The 20,297-nt window shown below is 38.2% G+C and overlaps 2 protein-coding genes and 1 non-coding gene across 14 annotated transcripts in view; 2 read left to right on the plus strand and 1 right to left on the minus strand.

The window, feature by feature from the left end:
- The window catches only part of LOC113918682 (mitochondrial import inner membrane translocase subunit Tim23), a 30,639-nt gene extending 11,062 nt beyond the window's left edge, over positions 1-19,577 (plus strand). Inside the window, exons 3-7 of one of the 2 annotated variants that reach the window (XM_027587376.2) lie at positions 2,003-2,096; positions 2,641-2,725; positions 6,143-6,201; positions 7,980-8,090; positions 17,330-19,577. In XM_027587376.2, coding sequence (XP_027443177.1) covers positions 2,003-2,096; positions 2,641-2,725; positions 6,143-6,201; positions 7,980-8,090; positions 17,330-17,445 — 465 coding nt within the window. In that variant the 3' untranslated portion in view covers positions 17,446-19,577. The other variant, XM_027587385.2, reaches the window with a different exon arrangement.
- LOC113923982 lies at positions 5,045-5,245 on the plus strand. Its single transcript, XR_003520487.1, has one exon. It is a non-coding gene; the product is annotated as a small nucleolar RNA SNORA74 (small nucleolar RNA).
- Positions 18,624-20,297, minus strand: part of NCOA4 (nuclear receptor coactivator 4) — a 61,870-nt gene continuing 60,196 nt past the window's right edge. For all 11 annotated transcript variants that reach the window (XM_027587291.2, XM_027587299.2, XM_027587281.2 and 8 more), the window contains one exon: positions 18,624-20,164. In XM_027587291.2, the coding sequence (XP_027443092.1) occupies positions 20,159-20,164 (6 nt within the window). In that variant the 3' untranslated portion in view covers positions 18,624-20,158. The remainder of the gene's footprint in view (positions 20,165-20,297) is intronic.

Consider the following 20,297-nt stretch of genomic DNA (forward strand, 5'->3'; position numbering starts at 1 on the left):
ATCCCAGGACCCTGGGATCATGACCTGAGCCAAAGGCAGACGCTTAACAACTGAGTCACCCAGGCGCCCCGCTGTTAATCATATTTTTGTAGAAACCAAAAGCCTTAATTTTATGGAGGTTTTCTCCCCAGGATTAATGTAATTTGGCCAGTGTCCCCTCCCTCAAAAAATCTTGACAAATTTTTGTTACATGAAACAGTACATTTTAGGGGCTCGTGGGTGGCTCAGTTGGTTAAGCGTCTGCCTTTGGATCAGATCATAATCCTGGGGTCCTGGGATCGAGTCCTGCCCTGTATCCAGCTCCCTGCTCAGAGGGGAGCCTGCTTCTCCCTCTCCCTGCCACCCCACCCCTGCTCATGCTCTCTTTCACTATCTCTGTCTCTCTCTCTCAAATAAATAAAATCTTAAAAAAATAAGAAATGAAACAGTACATTTTAATCGCATTTAAAAGATTAAGCCCCAATGACAACTAACCATGAAATTGTTTTCAAGTGGCTCTTTGTGTGAATTGATGTACATTTGCCTTCAGTCCTCATAGTGCTTTTATTATGGTTGACCTAGCAAAGAGTCAAGTTGGTGATGACATGCACTTGTGCCTATTAATGTTCATCATGACTTTTTTTAAAAATTTCCTGTTTGTCATTAGTGATCCATTTCTAGGCTGAAGAATTACATACCTCATTAAATCAAATATAACATTTCTAAAAACCTCAAGCCAGAAGTACAATTTAAAATTAAGTCATTAATTCAAAAGTCAGGAAGCACCCCAAATTTGCAAAAATATGTGTAATATATCATGATATGGGATCTCTTCAGAGTTTGCTTATTATTGCCCAACAGACCGTTTCTGTGTGATGAGAGTAGATGTGCTTGCTTATTTGTGCACTTTTTGGTGAGAATGTATGTATAAGCCAGAAATCAAAAACAAGTGCAGAGCTACAGTTTTCCTAATCGGGAATGCATTTATCAAAGTTGCCTATTTGGTAAAGGGATGTTTACTTGTTAACAAGTTGCCAGCAGTGTGTGCTTGTGGTTTATTTTAACCATTTTTGTATGGAAAGCTTGGCAAACCTGTATTGAATGTGTTCTTTATAAGAGTGTATTACAGAATTAATCATACTGTGCTCTTACAGTAGCATTTTCAACTTAGGATTCTTGGGTGGCCTTCATGGGGTTCATATCAAATTTGTATATGCATGGCGCCTGGGTGGCTCGGTCGGTTGAGCGTCTGCCTTTGGCTCAGGTCATGATCCCAGGGTCCTGGGATCGAGTCCCACATCGGGCTCCCTGCTCAGAGGGGAGCCTGCTTCTCCCTCTTCTCCGCTCGTGCTCTCTCTCTCTTTCTCTCCACAAAAATAAATAAAATCTTAAAAATATATATATTTTTTTGTATATCCATTTACTGGAAAGAGAGATTATAGCTTTCTAAGATTATTAAAATATATGCTTCCCCAAACAGTTAAGAATTATGAAGAGGGTAATTTTGCCCTTGCATAATGGATCCAAACTGTTGTGCTTTTATAGTTTCTGCTCATTTTTTATGATCATAGTAAAATTGTGCTTGATCAATAGTAGCTACAGAATGAGTGTTACTTTCTTTTTCCACAGTGGTATCTCAATCAAGTAAACCATTACTTCTCATACTTTCCCATTTACCTTTCTCTAGAGCTGGTCTTCCTAAACTCTCTTGCATGTTGCTTCATATTTATCATTAAGTAAGGCAAATTACATACAATCTATCAAACTTACATTGAAAAGCAAAGTTCTGATGAGAATGCCTCCCAAGAACTAATGAGTGTAACTGTATATATAGTACATTTCATTTCACTTTGATTTAGGTGTTGCTGTTGTTGCAGAAAGTTTTAATTTTTGCTTGACTAAGTATAGTTGAGTTTTAGTTGACTTCAGGTTTTACTTTTGTGAATTTGACAAATTAAAAAACACTTTGCAAGTACTGGGTCTTGAGGAGAGCTCAGCGTGATTTTTGTTATTGCCCCTTTAGGATACAGATGAGTTTATTTTACCGACTGGAGCTAATAAAACCCGGGGCCGATTTGAACTGGCCTTCTTTACCATTGGAGGATGTTGTATGACAGGTGGGTATGGTAATTTTTTTCAGTGTCCTCAGTCCAAGTAGGCAAAAGTGCTTAAAATTAAAAGCAATTCAAGTATTGGTTTTAGGGTTTTAAAAAATGATTATTGAGGGGCACCTGGCTGACTCAGTCAGTGGAGCATACGACTCTTGATCTTGGGGTTGTAAGCTTGAGCCCCATGTTGCATAGAGATTACGTAAAATCTTTAGGGGTGCCTGGGTGGCTCAGTTGATGGGCATCTGCCTTCAGCTCAGGTCATGATCCCAGGTTCTGGGATCGGGCCCTGCATCGGACTCCCTGCTCTGTGGGAAGCCTGCTTCTCCCTCTCCTGCTCCCCCTGCTTGTGTTCCCTCTCTCGCTGTGTCTCTCTGTCAGGTGAATAAATTTTATAAATAAGTAAATAAATAAATAAAATCTTTAATAATAAGTAAATGTGTTTATGTTTTTCATTTTTTCTATTAAATAAAAGTAAAAAAGAATCAGAAGTGCAGTTGTTTTTAAATATAAAGCTGTATTATTTGGTTGAATCGTTACTATGATTCACTAGGGGCTGCATTTGGAGCAATGAACGGTCTACGGCTAGGATTGAAGGAAACCCAGAACATGTCCTGGTCCAAACCAAGAAATGTACAGTAAGTCTTATGTGATCATCTGAAATAGTGATGTTTGAATATTAACCTCTCTTTTGTTGGCCTGATGAACAGTCTTGAGATTACAAATGTTCGGAGAATTGACATACATTTTGATCGATTTTTTATTTTCTTAAAAGAAACTAAGGAATCAGGTTACTGAGGCTAAGGTTTTGTTTTTTAAAAGATTTTATTTATTTATTTGAGTGAGAGAGAGAGATACCACGAGCAAGGGGGAAGGATAGAGGGAGAAGCAGGCTTCCCGCTGAGCCGGGAGCCTGATGCAGGACTCACTCCTAGGACCCCAGGATCATGACCCGAGCCAAAGGCAGACGCTTAAACAGACTGAGCCACCCAGGCGCCCCTGAAGCTAAGGTTTTAAAAGGAGTGATTTTTGAGTCAGTGTCCTTTAATTAGCTGGTGCTACCCCAACCTAACTTATCCATCTTTTCATTCTGTAGGCCTATATGGCATGCTTTTCAACTTGTTGACTTGCTCTAGTACATTATTTGGATTGTTTGAGGGTTTGCAAAACCATAGGACTTGGTAGTAAAGAAATAAGCATGTAGGAGTGATTGCTGGATTGCTCTCATTTGAATTGAACTACTTATTGACTTCACACTCTTTCTGAAAGGAGAAGGCTAAAGAAAATGTATCACAAAATTCCTAGAACTTAGAGGTGGTTCCTGAGTCTTCTCTCAGGAAATTGAAGTTTGTGGAGAAAGGACAGTACAGGTGTCTTCACCCTACCTAAGAAATAAACAGTCCATGTAGATATTCCCTAAATAATCTGATGTTTAGTTTTGCATGTTTTTATACTTTATAGCTCATGGTTTTGCTTTAGGACACATTAAGCTCCATCTTCTTTATATGTTGTTTAGCCAGCAGGTGGCAGTAGGTTTACTAAATTAGACGTTGGGAATCCTGAAAGCTTGTCAAGTTTTTCATATTCCTGTTAACTATCTGGATCTTGCTTTTACTAGGCCACATCCTTGAATATTTTTACATTTATATTAATATTTGACCCTTACTCTGGGGCGCCTGGGTGGGTCTGTCAGTTAAACAGCTGCCTTTGGCTCAGGTCATGATCCCAGGGCCCTGGGATAGAGTCCCATACTGGGCTCCCTGCTCATCGGAGAGCCTGCCTCTCCCTCTCCCTCCCCCTCTGCCTGCGCCACTCCCCTGCCTGTGCTCTTGGGTGCTCTCGTTCTCACTCTCAAATAAAATCTTTAAAAAATATATTTGTCCCTTATTCCAATACTTTTTTTTTTTTTACCTTTTTGTGTTATGGAGAATTTTGAAAATGTACCAAAGTAGACAGAATAGTACACTGAAGACCCATGAACCATAACCCATCTTCAGCAGTCAACCAGGATTGGGACCAGTTGTGCCCCATCTCATTCTCCTCTCCCATGTTACTTTGAAGCAAGTCCCTAACATCGTATCGTTAAATAGCAATTTGAAAGTAGAAGGTCTAGAAAAGATAACTTTTGTTTCTTAAAACAATGATAGTTATTAATATTTTGGAGAGAGTCAAATAGGTTTGCATTTTTAGATAAGATTTTTTAAGTATTATAAATCATTTTTATATAACAATTCTGATTTTACTAGATAGGAAGCATTTAAAATAGGAGACAGCTGGGGCACCTGGGTGTCTCAGTTAAGCACCTGCCTTTGGCTCAGGTCATGATCCCAGGGTCCTGGATTGAGCCCTACATTGGGCTCCCTGTTCAATGAGGAGTCTGCTTCTCCCTCCCCCACCCCGACCCCCCCACCCCCGCTCGTGCTCTCTTGTACTCTCCCTCAAATAAATAAATAAATCTTTGATAAATAAAATGAATAAAATAGGAGACAGCCTCTAAAAATGGAAAGAAGATAGGGTTTGGGGCCAGACAGATCAATGTAGCTTCAAAGCCTAGTTTCATTACTTACTGTTTTGTGATCTTAGGTAAGTTTTTTCTACTTTCTGCCTTGAAGGGTTGTTGAGAGGTGATTAAAGTAGGTAAGTAGGTAAGGGTCCAGTATGTGGAGATACATTGCCTATTCGTATCCCAGTCAGTTTCACCAGTTTGTAGTGCTTCCAGCAGTGCAGTAATGAAAATTAATAGTTCTAAAAAACATGTTACAAATGATGACAATATGCTGAACTTAAAATATGTTAGTAAATATGTAACATAATTAGAAACAATAGACTTCGTTACTGATTTTTTTAAAAAACCTTTTAGAGATAATACAAGTTTTTGTTATTTGGGCATTAATTTAAATGAGTTTTTAATTGCATTAAATGAGTTTTTCACTCTTTGTTATTATAATTCTATAATTTCCAGCAGTAGTCAGCTGTCCGGATAGACCCATTCCTGTGATGGTGTTACACTGCTGGGAGAGGAATGACCTGTCTTCTTCCAGTTGCCTCTGTCACTGTTCTGGTGGCACCTGGCACTGGTGCAAGGCAGAACTGTGCTTCCTTGAGAGTGTGCTGAGCGTTCACTCTGGCCGCTTAGCTCTAGTCCGGGAGCAGACACCGTATGCTTTCTCTGTGTATTCTAGTTAGACAACTTTTTCCTTCTCTTTCAGTATTTCCCTTTAATTCTGCTTTATATTCTGTTATATTTCACGCTTTGATTCTATTTAATATCCTAAGTATATTCTCCCCCAAAAAAACTTAATCGTAAGCTAATTTGTCCATTATAAGGGTATTTCTTTAATGTAGATCACTTACTATAAGCTTTTTTATAGAATATTCTAGACTGCCATTCAAGGCCTTTCTGTATTTGACTTATATTTAATAAGAATTTTCCTTACTGCCCAAAAATGTTGGAGCTTTAACCTTCATTTATATTTCTATAAAGTAATCATTCTTACTAAATTCTGAGGAGATATTGAGGTAAGTTTTAAAATTAAGAGAACTGTGGGGTGCATCTGGGTTGCTCAGTCGTTTGGGCATCTGACTTGATTTCAGCTGAGGTTGGGATCCAGGGTCCTGGGATCAAGCCCTGCCTCAGGCTCTGCGCCCAGCAGGGTGTCTGCTTCTCTCCATCTCCCTCTGCCCCTCCCCCTGCTCGCGCTTTCCCTCTAAAATAAATCAGTAAATCTTTTTAAAAATAAATAGGGGCGCCTGGGTGGCTTAGTCAGTTAAGCCTCTGCCTTCGGCTCAGGTCATGATCCCAGGGTCCTGGGATCAAGCCCTGTGTCGGGCTCCCTGCTCAGCAGGGAGCCTGCCTCTCCCTCTCCCCTGCTTGTGCTGTCTCTCCCCCCCCAAATAAATAAAAAAAACTTTAAAAAATAAGTAAATAAAAATAAATAAAATTAAGAAAACTTTGGGTATTGGATTTATACATTGTAAATAGCTATAGTTATGATTTTTCAAATTGGAGAAATGGTGATTCTAAGCACAGATTCTTTCTCTTTCTGCCCTGGTAGGATTTTGAACATGGTGACTAGGCAAGGGGCACTTTGGGCTAATACTCTAGGTTCTCTGGGTAAGTAGAGATCTCAATAATAAATCATTAATGCAAAGAAAGAGTGTATATGTATCATGAACAATTGGATCAACCAAAATTCTGGCCATATGATATTAAAAATTATAGTTAAATCTACTGTGATGAATAGTGTAGATAATATTTAAGAAAAGACCATGAACAACATAACAAAGTAATTCCAGTTGCTAATACCAGTGTTTTAAAAGTCTTTTTAAATATTACATACTCTCCTGTCCAAGCAAGATGCCAAATCATGTTTTAAGTAAATAAGAAATCCGCATAATTTAGGTCCAAGTCAGATGCCTTTGTATGTTAAGAAAGGTTCAAGGTCCTGTAGTAAGATATGATAGGTTAATTTCATCCCTCTTCCTATGTTTTCCTAATAGCCCATTCAGCATCTGTTTACCTCAGATATTTCCCAGACCTAATTTCCATTTTTGTAATAGGGCCTTTGTAGATATAATGAAAATATTTGTAGTTCTAAGCAAAGGGTAATTTAGTAGGACTTAGGACCAAAGTCTTTCGTATTATATTGTTTATGAATGATTGACTCTTTTGATTACTCATGGCTTATAATAAGTGTACAACCTGTGGTACCTATGCTGTAACAGCCAAGAGTTGTCTTTGTAAATTAGTTGCAAGTCTGAAAATCTTTTAATGGTGGCAGATTAAGGGAAAATGCAAGCATCTCATTGAAAAAATAGAAAAGGCATCTGTTGTGAGAGAATAATCCCCTAGCTTTGCCATGGGATTTGGAAGCATTACATTTTCACACCATGAAGTCAAATTGACATTTGAGATCTTAGGGAATGACTGCTTCAGTATGCTGCTCATGTCACCTTTGCTCCCACCCCATACATAGTCACCCACCTTTGTTTCTGTTCGGTGGTTTATGTACCTAGAGCAATCAGCCATCCTGGTCTGTCCAGGGACTGTCTTAGTTTTAGCACTGCAAATCTCATGTTCCAGGAAACTCAGTCCTGGGCTAACTGGGATGGCCAGTTGCCTTGTGTGTTCCCAGTGTAATATGATCAGTCACAATGTTCTGCTCAAGTTCACTTTCAGTTAAAGAAGTTGAATTGGTAAGAGACTTTATAGAAGTATAAGAATATCACAACAGAACTTGTAAGGCAGAGTTTGGTGTAATATTGAAGGGTCAAAAATGGTATAATTTTGGGAAAGTATAAGGAAAAGGATTAATAGCAATCTTTATGGGTACAGGAGAAAGGTAGTTTGGGGGAGGATTTTGTTAAAACTAAATAGTGCTAGTGTTACCAAACCTCAAATTTTTTTTAAGTTAACATTTTTCTTACAATAGAAATGCATGTGTTTTTGTTTCTAAATCCAAAGTATAGCTATTATTAATAAAATGTAAGTGAAGATTAAAAATATTTTTCCTGGGACTTCCCAGTGGTACTTTTTTTATAAGTAGCTACTATTCGTGTTTCTTCTGAAGCTTTCCAAAGATTTTTCTTTGCATATCCCAAGTTGTCCACACATGTGCCTGCTTTACATGCTAGTGAATATAGTTTTTCCTGCTTTTTCTTTGGAGTATGTAGTATTCCATTATATGGAAAGTCCGTCTCTTGCTCTGTACCCTTTGATGGGCATTTTATTTGGTGCCAGACTTTTGCTATTACAAATAGTATTCCAGTAATTATTCTTAATATATATTTGAATGTTTGTAGAATGTCTATAAAATATATTTTTTTAAATATAATTGCTATACTCACACTTAATCATTTTTTTATTACTGATCAGTTCCATTTCCCCTGTAGCTTTGCTCTATAGTGCATTTGGTGTCGTCATTGAGAAAACACGAGGTGCAGAAGATGACCTTAACACAATAGCAGCTGGAACCATGACAGGCATGTTGTATAAATGTACAGGTAGGTACTACTGAATGAAGAGCTCTTTCTCTCAATATACTTTGAAGTATGCTTTAAAAACTAAGTAGCCACAGATTTCAAAGGTACTTGACACATTTTTGCTGTATAGTGGAGTGTTGTCTAAAACGTAATGGTTGTTTGGGGTTTGGGGTTTTATTTTGATAAAATATACAAAACATAAAATTGACCATCTGAACTTTTAAGTGTAAGTTCAGGAATGTTAAGTATATTTACATTGTTATGGAATAGCACCACTGTCTAACTCCAGAACTTTTCTTCATCTTATGAAACTGAAACTCTGTATCCATTAAACAAAAACTCCTCATGTTCCCCTTCCTTTAGCCCTTGGCAACCACCTTTCTACTTTCTAACTATAAATCTGAATTCTGAGGTACTCTATTCTGTAAGCAAGCAAAATACAGTATTTGTCTTCTTATGACTGGCTTGTCACATTTAGCATACTGTCCTCAAGTTCATCCATGTTGTAGCATGTTTCAAGTATTTCCTTTTCAAGGCTGAATAAGACTCCATTGGACATATCTGCCACATTTTGTTTATCCATTCATCTGTCAATGGATACTTGGATTGCTTCTACTTTTAACTGCTGTGAATAATGCTCCTGTAAGCATGGGTGAACTAAATACCACTCAATTTTGAAAAAATAATCAGAACCCTAAGAGTTGAACCAAAATGACCTGAGTGGAGATCAAATATCACATTCTCCTCTGGGATGGAAAAGAAATTAACATTCACTGAATTATGATTATACCCTCAGCTATAAGCATTTACTGTAACTTATTTAAAACTGTGAAGTGATAATCATCACACCCCAGTTTTATAGATGAGCACAGTATTAAGAAGACCTTTTTCAAAAGGTCACATAACTGGAAACAGGCCCAAATTTTTCATCACATTTCTGCTTTAAATAGCTTAAATTACATATGTTCTATACTTATGCTTCTGAGAATTACTTGTTTTATTTTTTTATTATGCATTAGACGTGATTAACTGAGTAATTCTGTTTTTTAGAAATTCCTCCATCACAAATAATCAGGTAGCATTTTTGCTTCATTTTTACTAGAAGAAAGAAAAGCCTCAACAGGATCATGAAATCCAAGATTTCCTGACATATCTGAGAATAAGAGGTTTTTCCTATATTGAAAATGTATCGGGGTGCCTGGGTGGTTCAGTAGGTTGAACGTCCAGCTCTTGGTTTCGGCTCAGGTCATGATCTCAGGGTCATGGGATTGAGCCCCACTCTGACTCCGTGCTCAGGGTGGAGTCTGCTTGAGATTCTCTCCCTTTCCCTCTCCATCTCCCCCACATGCTCATGCACTCGCTCGCTCGCTCTCTCTGTAAAATAAATAAATAATCTTTAAAAAGAAAAGAAAATGGACCACATTTGGAATTTTATCCCTAAGAGCTCACAGTACTTCTTGCAATACATTCGCATGTGTGTACCCAGATAAATGGAGCTCCAAGGTAGAGTGAGACATTAAATACCTTTTATGTCCATGAAGATGTTACCTTGGCATAGAAAAATCTTGTTAAAAATCTAGAAATACTTCCCATTGAAAATCTTTAGGGTCAGACAGAAGAATTTAAAACTTTAATTGGCAGCACAGGGGTGCACTCAGCAAGAGTTTACTTGGCCCAGACTAGGTTTACAAAAGATCAAACTAATATTTAAAAAACATATTTCACATAAAAACGTGGAATTCCAGATTCTTTTGAATAAATGGAAGACAACAAGCTTACATTATGCACATTGGCAAATGACTGGGGCCGAGTGGGAGCTGTTTCTGTACTGGTTAGATGGGCACAGAATTTCCAGCTCAGTCCCACAAGTCCCAGTCTTCTTATTCAGGGCAATCCACCATGGCATTTCCTGTGCTGAGGGCAGCCCTGAATATAAGAATGTACTGAATTATCATCTTAGGACATACTGTGCATACGTAAAAGATAGAAAGGAAAAGGCTGAATTCTTGATTTTGAAGGAAATGGGAGACTCGCTTTCCGTGTCAAGGACTTCCGTGCAGTAATGGCATTTATAACACAGACTGAGAACACCTCCCACTTAAATTATAAAAGAGAAAGATCTTGGCTCAGAAAAGAAAAAACAAAAAAGACTATCCCTTAATTCTGTGTCAGGTGACAGTAGATTTCATTTCCATTGCAGTTATGAAACAGAGGAAATTAATAATCTGTTGACCTAGAATTCCAACATTGGCTGACCAATTTAAATTTAGCTCAGCTCATCAAAATCAGTCGGCAAAGGCAGATCAGTGTCTTTTACTGATTTCTGGTTTAGAGTGAACTTAATAAGACAACACAGAATTATGAATTTTGTATGGCAGAAATACAAATACAACTTCCAACTTCTAGATTCAGGGATTTGGAAGAGTTCAGGCACTCTTGGACTAGAGCCAGGATAAACTCTTAAGGATAGAGGTTTACGTTTAGGGAATGGCTGATTCCTGCCAACCTAAAACATTTCCAATCCCCAATGTATTCTTCAATAATAGAAATTTAAAAGGCAGTTTAAAATTAAAGTAGTAGGGGGTGCCTGGGTGGCTTAGTCATTAAGCATCTGCCTTCAGCTCAGGTCATGATCCCAGGGTCCTGGGACTGAGTCCTGCATTGGGCTCCTTGCTCTGCGGGAAGCCTGCCTCTCCCTCTCCCACTCCCTCTGCGGTGATCCCTCTCTCGCTGTGTCTCTCTCTGTCACATAAATAAAATCTTAAAAAAAAAATTTTTTTTTAAAGTAGTAGGACTAATGTAGGTATGGAGCAACTTTAGTGGGAAGAAAAATCATGAGGAAAAATACATGAGAAAATGGATAGTTGTCAGAGCAGAAAGAGGCTCATTTAAAGGAATAATTCTGATGGGGTGATTTTAATTCATACCTGATATATGTTTAATGGATTTATGTAAATATTTTCAAAGGGTATGAAATACTAGCTTTTCTATGGCATATGAAAGTCTGTTTAATAATGACCAGTATTGGGACTCCTGGATGGCTCAGTCAGCTAGGCCTTCGGCTCAGTTTTCTCTCCTTCTGCCCATCCCCCTGCTTGTGCTGTCTCGAATAAATAAATAATATCTTAAATAATAATAATAGTGGCCAGTATTCTACCAGAACAGGAACAGCTGTAGTTTTGCTGTCGTTCATAAACTTAGGACTAATGTTCTAATGGTCACTCATCTGATACCAGGAACAAAGCATCAGAGACCAAAAGATATGGGCACTCCCTGTTCCCTCACAAAAAGTCCCTGCCTGTTCATTCTATGCCTTCCATAAGAAGGTCATCTTAGAAGAGCAAACTAAATAAAAGTAAAAGGATATACAAATACGTTTCTCCATATTAAGCAAATTTCATCAGTTTTTGTTAAAAGGTACTGTTTATCAATGAATGCCAGGCCTTCAAAATTAAACTATATGTGCTAAAAGGACTTTCTTGGTGACTGCTTTATTTCTGTTACTGGCAGCAATAGTCTTCTGGTAAGTTAAAATACACATAACATATATAACAGGCAAAGGGCTAGCTGCTATAATATACAAAACATTTTGACAGATCACTTAAACCAACAATCCAATAAAAAATGGAGTAGGATTGACAATGCTTCAGGGAAAAATACAAATCACCACTAAACAGTAGAAGCCATTCAATCTCAAGCAACCAGGGCAAAGCAAAATAAAACATTAAGATTATATTTTTCACCAACTGTCTTTAAAAAAGTGATGATAGGTAACTGATGGTTACCAGAGCCGGGTGGGTGGAGGAATGGATGAAATAGGTAAATAGACGACAGGGAGTAAGCAGTGTACTTGGGATGAGCACCAGGTGATCAAAACTTAAAGAAAAATAAAAAAAATAAAGTTAAAACTTTAAAAAGTGATGGTGGGTGATACTTAGTATTGGCCAAGGTCAGCAAGCAACTGGAATTAGTAGTGTTTTCAATATGTAGATCCTTCGCTCTGGTAATCTTTCAGCAATTTATCCTACAGCAAACTAAGGCATACACACAAAACTGTATATACCAGCATGTTTAAGACTGGCTTCAAAAGACGGGAGGTTTGAACGGAGACAGATGAGGGAGCTTGTAAGGTGGATGTCTGCAAGGAGTGACTTAGGTAAAGGCTAACAGGACAAAGACCCTAAAGTGGGGGTTAAAAGGCAGTGTGGGGGGGGGAGGGAGTAGTGGAATCTGGAGACATAAAAGTGGCAAGGGACCAAATCATACAGAAGATGGAGCTTCATAGGCCACTGCAAAGAATTTGACTTCACTGGGCTTTAATTCTTACATTCTAAATATAGCATTTCCACTTACTTAGAAGCCTGAAATTGTTTATCATAGCTATCAGAGAGGTAAGCTTTCACTGTTGTTTTGGGTACAGAGTTTACACAGGAGATGTTAGTTAAGTCAGGGTTTACAAATCCTCTAAAACTTCCTAAGATTCTCAGAGGGGTCTGGGCCACCATAACACCACAGGAAAGCAACCACCAAAGTGCCTAAGAATCTGGTGGGGAAAAAAGAGAGTCCTAAAAGGACAGTCATGTGGGGAGTCAGAAATGGCTGAGGTAATGTAACGAGTGTCATCTTGCCTGGGACAACTGGGGCAGCCGTGGGGCAAGCCTGAAAACCAGCTGCTCTGCTGCCAAGAGCCACACACCCTGCTTCCACTCCGACAGAGAAAGCAGAGGGCAAACGGCCTCTGTTGTAGTGCTCCAGGCACCCTGGACTTCCACCTTCCTTCCGTCATCCCCGCATTTCATCATTCGGGAGAGTCACCAGCCATCACCTGAGTTGCCTTTTCTCAAAAGCCTCAACTTCTGTAACAGTAGTTTTCATTGACCATTTTGACTTTAGGCTTCTATTTTCAGTCTGTCTGATCTATTCACTATTTCTGGCTTGATCTTCCTCAAGTATGGTTCTAATCCCAGTACTCCCTCTCCAAAAACCTTCGATGGTGACATACTGCCCTTCAACTTAAATTTCTCATCCTAGCCTTCCATGATCTAATCCTAGCCTATGTTTTCAGACTTTTCCCACACCTTCCTTATATATATCATAAATTTGAAATCCAGTCCATCCATAAGGTGCAGCTCAACTGTTACTACCCTTTTCGATTTTTCTTTCTTTCTTTTCTTTCTTTCTTTTTCTTTCTTTCTTTCTTTCTTTCTTTCTTTCTTTCTTTCTTTCTTTCTTTCTTTCTTTCTTTCTTTCTTTCTTTCTTTCTTTCTTTTTTCTTTTTCTTTCTTTCTTTATTTCTCTTTCTTTCTTTCTTTTTCTTTTTCTTTTCTTTTCTTTCTTTCTTTCCTTTCTTTTCTTTCTTTCTTTCTTTCTTTCTTTCTTTTTCTTTCTTTCTTTTCTTTCTTTCTTATCTCTCCTGGAGGCAGTTTAGTGTCGTGAAAAGACAAAGGGCTTTGGAGTCAGACTGGGTTTGACTTGACTAGCACTAGATCCCTAAACCGCTGCATGCAGAGAGGAACTTGGCTGAATTTCAGTTTGTTATACAAAGGCAACCTATATTTTCCCTTCACAGACTTGTAAATGAGATAACCCCTATAAAAGTGACTTACATCCCTCCATAAGCACATTTTATACAATTCTTAAAAGGCTTAACGGTTTTCCTTGTAGGAAATCAGTAGATAAAATGTAAGATTGAAAAATCAAGAAATAGCAAGGTAGTTGTGTTTTTTAGAAACATGAGGGTAAAGAGCAAAGAATGAAAGTAGCCTTTGGGAACTGGGAATGAGGATTAAGATGGTGCATTTGCCACATTGTACATCATTAAAATCTTTTAGTACTATTTTGACTTTTAAAATTATTCATGTGGACTACTTTAATAAAGTGAGCAAAGACCCTATGTATCAACATAATAAAAATTAGGCATTATATTGGAAGGGGGGTGGGGAGTTACTGTTTAATGGGTACATAGTTTCAGTTTTGCAACATGAAATTCTCTGGAGATGGTTGGGGGTGATGGTAGCACGATGCCAGTATACTAATGCTATTGAACTGTACAGCTAAAAATGGTCAATTTTATGTGTCTTTTACCTCAGTTTTTTAAATAAATTTAACAAAATTTTAAAGTTAAATAGTCCAAAAAATTTTCGGAGAGTATTCTGCAGTAGCCATGTGAGTGTGTAGGTAAGGCTGCGGGGGCCAACTTCTGCTGGCCAGATGCCTGTCTATTCACTGCCTGGAGGCTGAGAATGTGTTTTATACTTTTTAAAGACAGTTGACCCTTGAACAATGTGAAGTTGAACTGCACTGGTCAACTTATACATGGTTTTTCTTAAATCAGTACAGTGCTGTTATTTTCTCTTACAATTTTCTTAGTAATCTTTTCTCTAGCTTGCTTTGTTGTAAGAATGCAATATATAATACATATAATGTACAAAATATGTGTTCATCAACTGTATGTTTCAGTAAGGCCTCCAGTCAACAGTAGGCTATTAGTAGTTTCTGGAGAGTTAGAAGTTGTATGTGGATTTTTGTGCAGGGGATGGGGGGTGGGTAGTGACCTACGCATTGTTCAAGGGTTGACTGTAGTTACATTTTAAGTGGTTGTGTAAATATCTACAGAATAGCCTTTGGGCCCTGAAAGCCTAAAATATTTACTTTCTGACCACTTACAGAAAAATTTGCTGGTCCCAGCTCTAAAGTAATTGTCAGTTCAGTGTGTTAGCTCTGCACTATCAAGCTCTGTATCCCACAAACAAGGTACTTTAATATTCTGGGCCTCATTTTCCTGTGTTTAGAAAAGAGATAATATTTGCCCTTTTTGGAAGAGTTGTGTAAGGACTAAAAGGTAGAAGGTAGAACTGAAACACACATCTCGTGTTTGTTTTCCTTTATAGAGACTGACCTTTGGTCTTACTTGGTTACTGTGTTCAAAGCAAGAATATTTGCTAATCAAACTTCCTGTGCTTAGTTGGGCATAAGTTGGTTACAGAAAGCCTAAAGCCAAGGCCTTCAGACTTTTACCACCACCATTTGGGAAATGGAATTAATGGAAAGTTAAAACTAAAACGTGGCTTGGTATGTGATAAGAGGCTACACTTGGATCAGGATTAGCTATGCTTAGTAAATCAAACGCAGCCTATGTTTAGTGTCTGTTTGCTGGAAATAACTTTTTCTAGCCTTCAAAGAAGAATTTGTTTCATTTTGGTCAAAGTAGAAAGCTTTCTAGGGGATAAATAGTTCTCAAGGGACACTTAATATGCCACTGGTGTCCCAAAGATCTTAGAGTTCCCAGTTTCATTATGTTACCCCTAGTGCCCCTGCCCAGGGAGATTTATTTGGTAGCTGAGAACTAAAGTGAAAATCCTTACACATGAAAATCCTTACACATCCTTCCAAAAAGGCTGAGTAGAAGCTTCGTAAGATCTTGGGAAACTCAAAGCAAAGGGCCAACTGGGAGGAACAGTTTGCAGCTATTTCCAAACCAGTAGGCAGAGTTCAGAGCCCTGTGAATCTGTAATCGACTAAAGGTCTGGGGGTGTTAGTCTGAAGTTGAATGTTTGGTCCCACGAAAACATCTGCAAACCTAGTATGCTTTCAGTTACCTGCCTGCCATCATTTTTCTGATAAACAGCAGTGAGGCCACCTTTCTTTTGTGTTGACTCAGAATAATGTATGTTTGTAATCTGCTAGAAAGAACGAACCCTCATTACACTCAGTGTTGTGAGTGCATTTATTCTCCTGTGCTTCATAGTTGTTTTTTTTCCATTTTAGTAATTTGGTCTAATTATAGTTCACCTTCAGTCCCTAGAACTTTTTGTTGACTTGCTAGTCAAAGACATGAGGTAGATCATTATTAAATTGGGCAGATTGTTTTAAGTTAGCAGGTTAAGTGTACATTTTTCAACCGCATTGAATACAGTTGCCAAGTTATAACTGCCATACTCAGTCTAAATGATATAAAGAGATGATGTGGCTTCAAGGGGAGATCTCCCATTGAATTTTTGTTTCTGATGTTCCTCCCACCTATTTGACAGCTATTTATAGATGATGCCTGCAGTTTCTGTTTCAGTCTGTTTGAGAGAGATAATTAGGGCACTTCAAGGTGGAAACCTACGCAGGTCAGCTATCAGACATCTTCAGACCAGAGAGGCTCCTGGAGGGGGTGGCCTTTTAATCTATCAGCTGAAGCCATCTGGCAGGACATTCATTGCAGAAATGGTTAGTCTGAAGTGTTCTAACTTGGCAGTGTCACTGAATTTCACAGAATTTACTGGCTCATAGCCAAAGGGCCTCTAGTAAGGTAATCACTGGACCACAGCTCCATTCAACCTTTGCCTTCCTAAAACGACTTGGAATGAGTACTCCATGGGTACAGTATAGGTTACCTGAAGTTTATGATAGCTACTTGTTTGTGAAACCGTAAGAGAACATCAAGTTATTTCTTAAAAGTTTATTTGGGTACCCCCTAGTCCTCTTGTTAGACTCAGGGATGGTTTTCAGGCATCTGATTAAAACATTTTTGTTTTTACCTTTGAAGTGAAATATATATTGCTAATTTTTTTCACATGAAAAACTATTTTAAGCAAAAATAGTTCAAAGTCTAATCCTTCTTTTCAGTGAGTATGATGACGCCAAGTGCCTCATTGCTCATGAGTTGTAGGTCATCCGGTATGTCGATGTAGGAGTGGCAGAGGTGGGGGCGTGTGGTCTTTTGTCAGCACCTGACTCAAAGCCTGATATAGCCATCTTATCACCACTACTTCTTGAGTCTTCAAAGTTAATAGAGGACCTGTCCGGAGTTCAAAGTTTAATATTGTTTCCAAAGAGGGTGTCACCTTGTTTATATTAGGGCTTTAAATCAGTTGTCAGTCCCTGTGAGGTTCTAAACAGTAGGACTAGCAGGAAATTATTGATCTGTTTGGGACTTCAATAATATGTGTAAGATCTTGTCTGGAGTGTTATAGGAACAAATGAGATTGAGAAAAATGAATTAATGCTCCTTATCTTAGCTATAAATTACGAAATCAAAAGTGAGGGGAAAAGGTTGTGAATAATACATACACTGTATTCTTAAACAAGGGATGTAAGGGAATTTGTCTTGAACCGGTCTTGGTTTCTTACATTACTTTTAGGACTTTTATTGTTTGAGGTGGAATATTTATAAACATGAATTGTGTGTCTCAACCTCGTAACATTACTTAATCCTTTGATACCAGGACACTATGCAATACAAGGCTGGTTTTTTTCCCCCTTCTCTTTTCCAGGTGGTCTCCGAGGGGTAGCACGAGGTGGTCTAGCAGGACTAACGCTTACCAGCCTCTATGCACTATATAATAACTGGGAGCACATGAAAGGCTCCTTACTCCAACAGTCACTCTGAGGATTTTGCCACTCTAGGAGTGGAGGGCACTTTAGTAGTCGTCCACATCAATTTATAGGTCAGTCTGGAATTACTCTAACTACAGTTAGTTTGAAAAATTGGAGATTCCAGCTTGCTGTGTGAAGATCATGGATGGTTGACCAGGACTGGCATTCCTTCTAGCCCGAGTTGAAGCCAGAACACTCTGGTGGCTGAGTAATGTGGTTCTCCTCTACCCACTGAACTGGAAAACTACTTACTCACAGAATTCAGGTCATGATTGTTGTCAATACGGTATCACCACATTTGTTTATTTAATGATCTGAAACTGTAACATTGCCTTGTATTCCCAATAAAAACGTGAAAATAGAACCCAAGTGTAAACATAGCGGTGTCTTCATTTAAAAGCATTTTTCTGGGTATAAAGTGAAAGTTACTCTTAGCATTTTTGTCTGCCCCAACTGGGCCAACACATGTTTTCTTGATTGTGTTGAAATGAAGGGCTACTTGGCACCATTAACAGCCAGGTTACAATTTTTCTTCAATAGAGTCGACACTAAACAACCTCAGGATACTTGAGATTAACCATTATGCCATTGGAGTACTGTGTTAGAACACACTATCCAACGATCATGCTTAACTACTCATTAACTCACCTTATGGAGGATAATTAGAAACCTAATTAGAGGAAAGGAACAAGCTACAAGGGTTTAAGGAAGTCTTGGGAAAGCTAAAGAAGGTAAGGGCAAGTTATTTAACTCCTGAGCTTGTTTTCTAACCTGTGAAATGAAGTTAAGTTGTGCTGTATGTTACACATACACACACGTAATAAATACTAAAAAACTGGTGGTTATTGTGAAGGAAAGAGGAAGGTGGGGCTTTGGCACGCACCTAGTAAGGAATCTGACAGCAAAGCAGTGAACCTTAGCTCAAGGCCTCTAGTTTTTTTTTTTTTTGAAGAGTTTAATATAGAGTTCATAGAGAGGTTAAAAATTAAAAGAACAGATCTGAAGTCTGCAAAGACTCAAAATGAAGTTAGTAATATACCCTTTACTAATTTAAGGTTCATAAAATATACTGATATTTAAGTGAATATAAAACAGTTAATGTTCAAGTTGTTTCTCAGCTGTACTCCAACCCAGAGATTAACGTGGTAGAACATTTTGTGACAAGGTAGTTTTACAGATACACGTAACAACTATGGCTGTTAATGCTTTTAATAGAGTGGGTACAAAATGCATCAGTGCAGAAGAATGTTTTACATACTCATTAGCATGGTGGTGAGTGTAAAATTAGGAATACATCCTTAAACCTCAAAAACTACGAAGTTTTTACCTGCCACCTTTATTAAAGTTCTAAGTGGTATTGGGGGCGGGGCCAAAAAAATAAGAGGCTCTTTTCAGCTGTGGTCAAGAAGTCTAATGAAACTGTCTGGCAAGGACCGCGGGATTGTGAAGTTTCCCCAAAAGGGTTTTTAGATGACCATATCACAAACTTGACAAGTATGAACAATAACATAAGAGGCAAGCTGAGTGGCTTAATAGCTTAAAAGCCTAGAAAGCAGCTACGGTATCTTACCTTAGAGAATTTAAAAACATTATAAATCGCATTTCCTACAAAGAAACCTTTTAAAGCATGGATGTGACTTTTAAGGATACTGAGAAAACACCAAGTTTTCATAAAGCTTCAGTAAACACCCCAAGGCACAAGTGTTCAAAACGGCCTGTTCACTAAAACGTCACTGCATTCTACTTTCAGAGGTATAGGTATGCTATGCTTGCAGTGAGAGGACATTTACTTTATCCTAGTTAAAAGCACCGGGTGTCAAGCTCAGCTTCCCTTTACACAGGATGCACCAATAACCCTTAAGATAGCAAATAGTTCGAGTACTACGTTTCCAACATGTCTTGCCTTTTGCTCTCTGATTAGTCAGCACTAGGGCTCTTTGACCTGTAGTTCAGAATATTTTGAAAGCAGCTAGGACTACTTGAACATAGTCTTGAAGCAATCTGGAGTTCTTCTGAAAGCTCACTCGATACTTTAATAATATTTAGAAAAGGGAAAGACAAAATTTGCAGTAGCTGAATCTCTTTCAAAAGAAGAAAAATAATGTAGAATCTGACATGTAGGTTAAAATGTTTTGTAATTAATGTCCAAAATTGCCAAGATTGTTAATACACATTTTGGTAAAGAAAAAAAAATATATTGGCAAAGTTAAGTACTTGTGTGAAATATACTATATATTAAACAGAAGAATCATTTCCACCACCAATGGAAGAAAACCCACAGCAAGGGAAGCATCTAAAGGAGGACAATCAAAAGGTTAGGGAAGCTCACTAGCTTTCGAATACATCAACACACCTTGATTATAGAACTATTTCATTTTTAAAACTACAGTGTTTTAATGTACTTCTAGTAATAATCCAATCTAAGGAGCTGTAGAGGCTTATGAAAAAGACCTGTCCACCAAGATGCTGTGTTTCTAGTGTAGGGCTGAGTTAATACTTCTGTAAGAAGGAACTGATCACCCTCAGCATCAACAAATAGCCTTTTTCTTTTACATTGTAACTCATAATTTGATGACTTATTTCTCTTCACTAGCTCAAAATTAGGAGAAGGAACTAAGCTGACTGGTCAGACCCAGAAACACAATGATTTGGCAAGCCGCACAGTCACTCGGCCCATGGATGTGTGGTAATTTGCAGTAAAGTTGCTTGACTCGTGTTCCATTCCTTCACATCTATAAAGAAAAGCCCAAAGATTAGTGTCACTTCACTATAGGATAAAAGCAAATCTCTCCCCCCACCCCCTTAGAGCTCTGACTCATTTCTCAATAAGCTACTAAAATCCACATAGGCTCTGAAAATTCCCCC

This window comes from Zalophus californianus, chromosome 15 (assembly GCF_009762305.2).
Source record: "Zalophus californianus isolate mZalCal1 chromosome 15, mZalCal1.pri.v2, whole genome shotgun sequence".
Lineage (NCBI taxonomy): Eukaryota > Metazoa > Chordata > Mammalia > Carnivora > Otariidae > Zalophus > Zalophus californianus.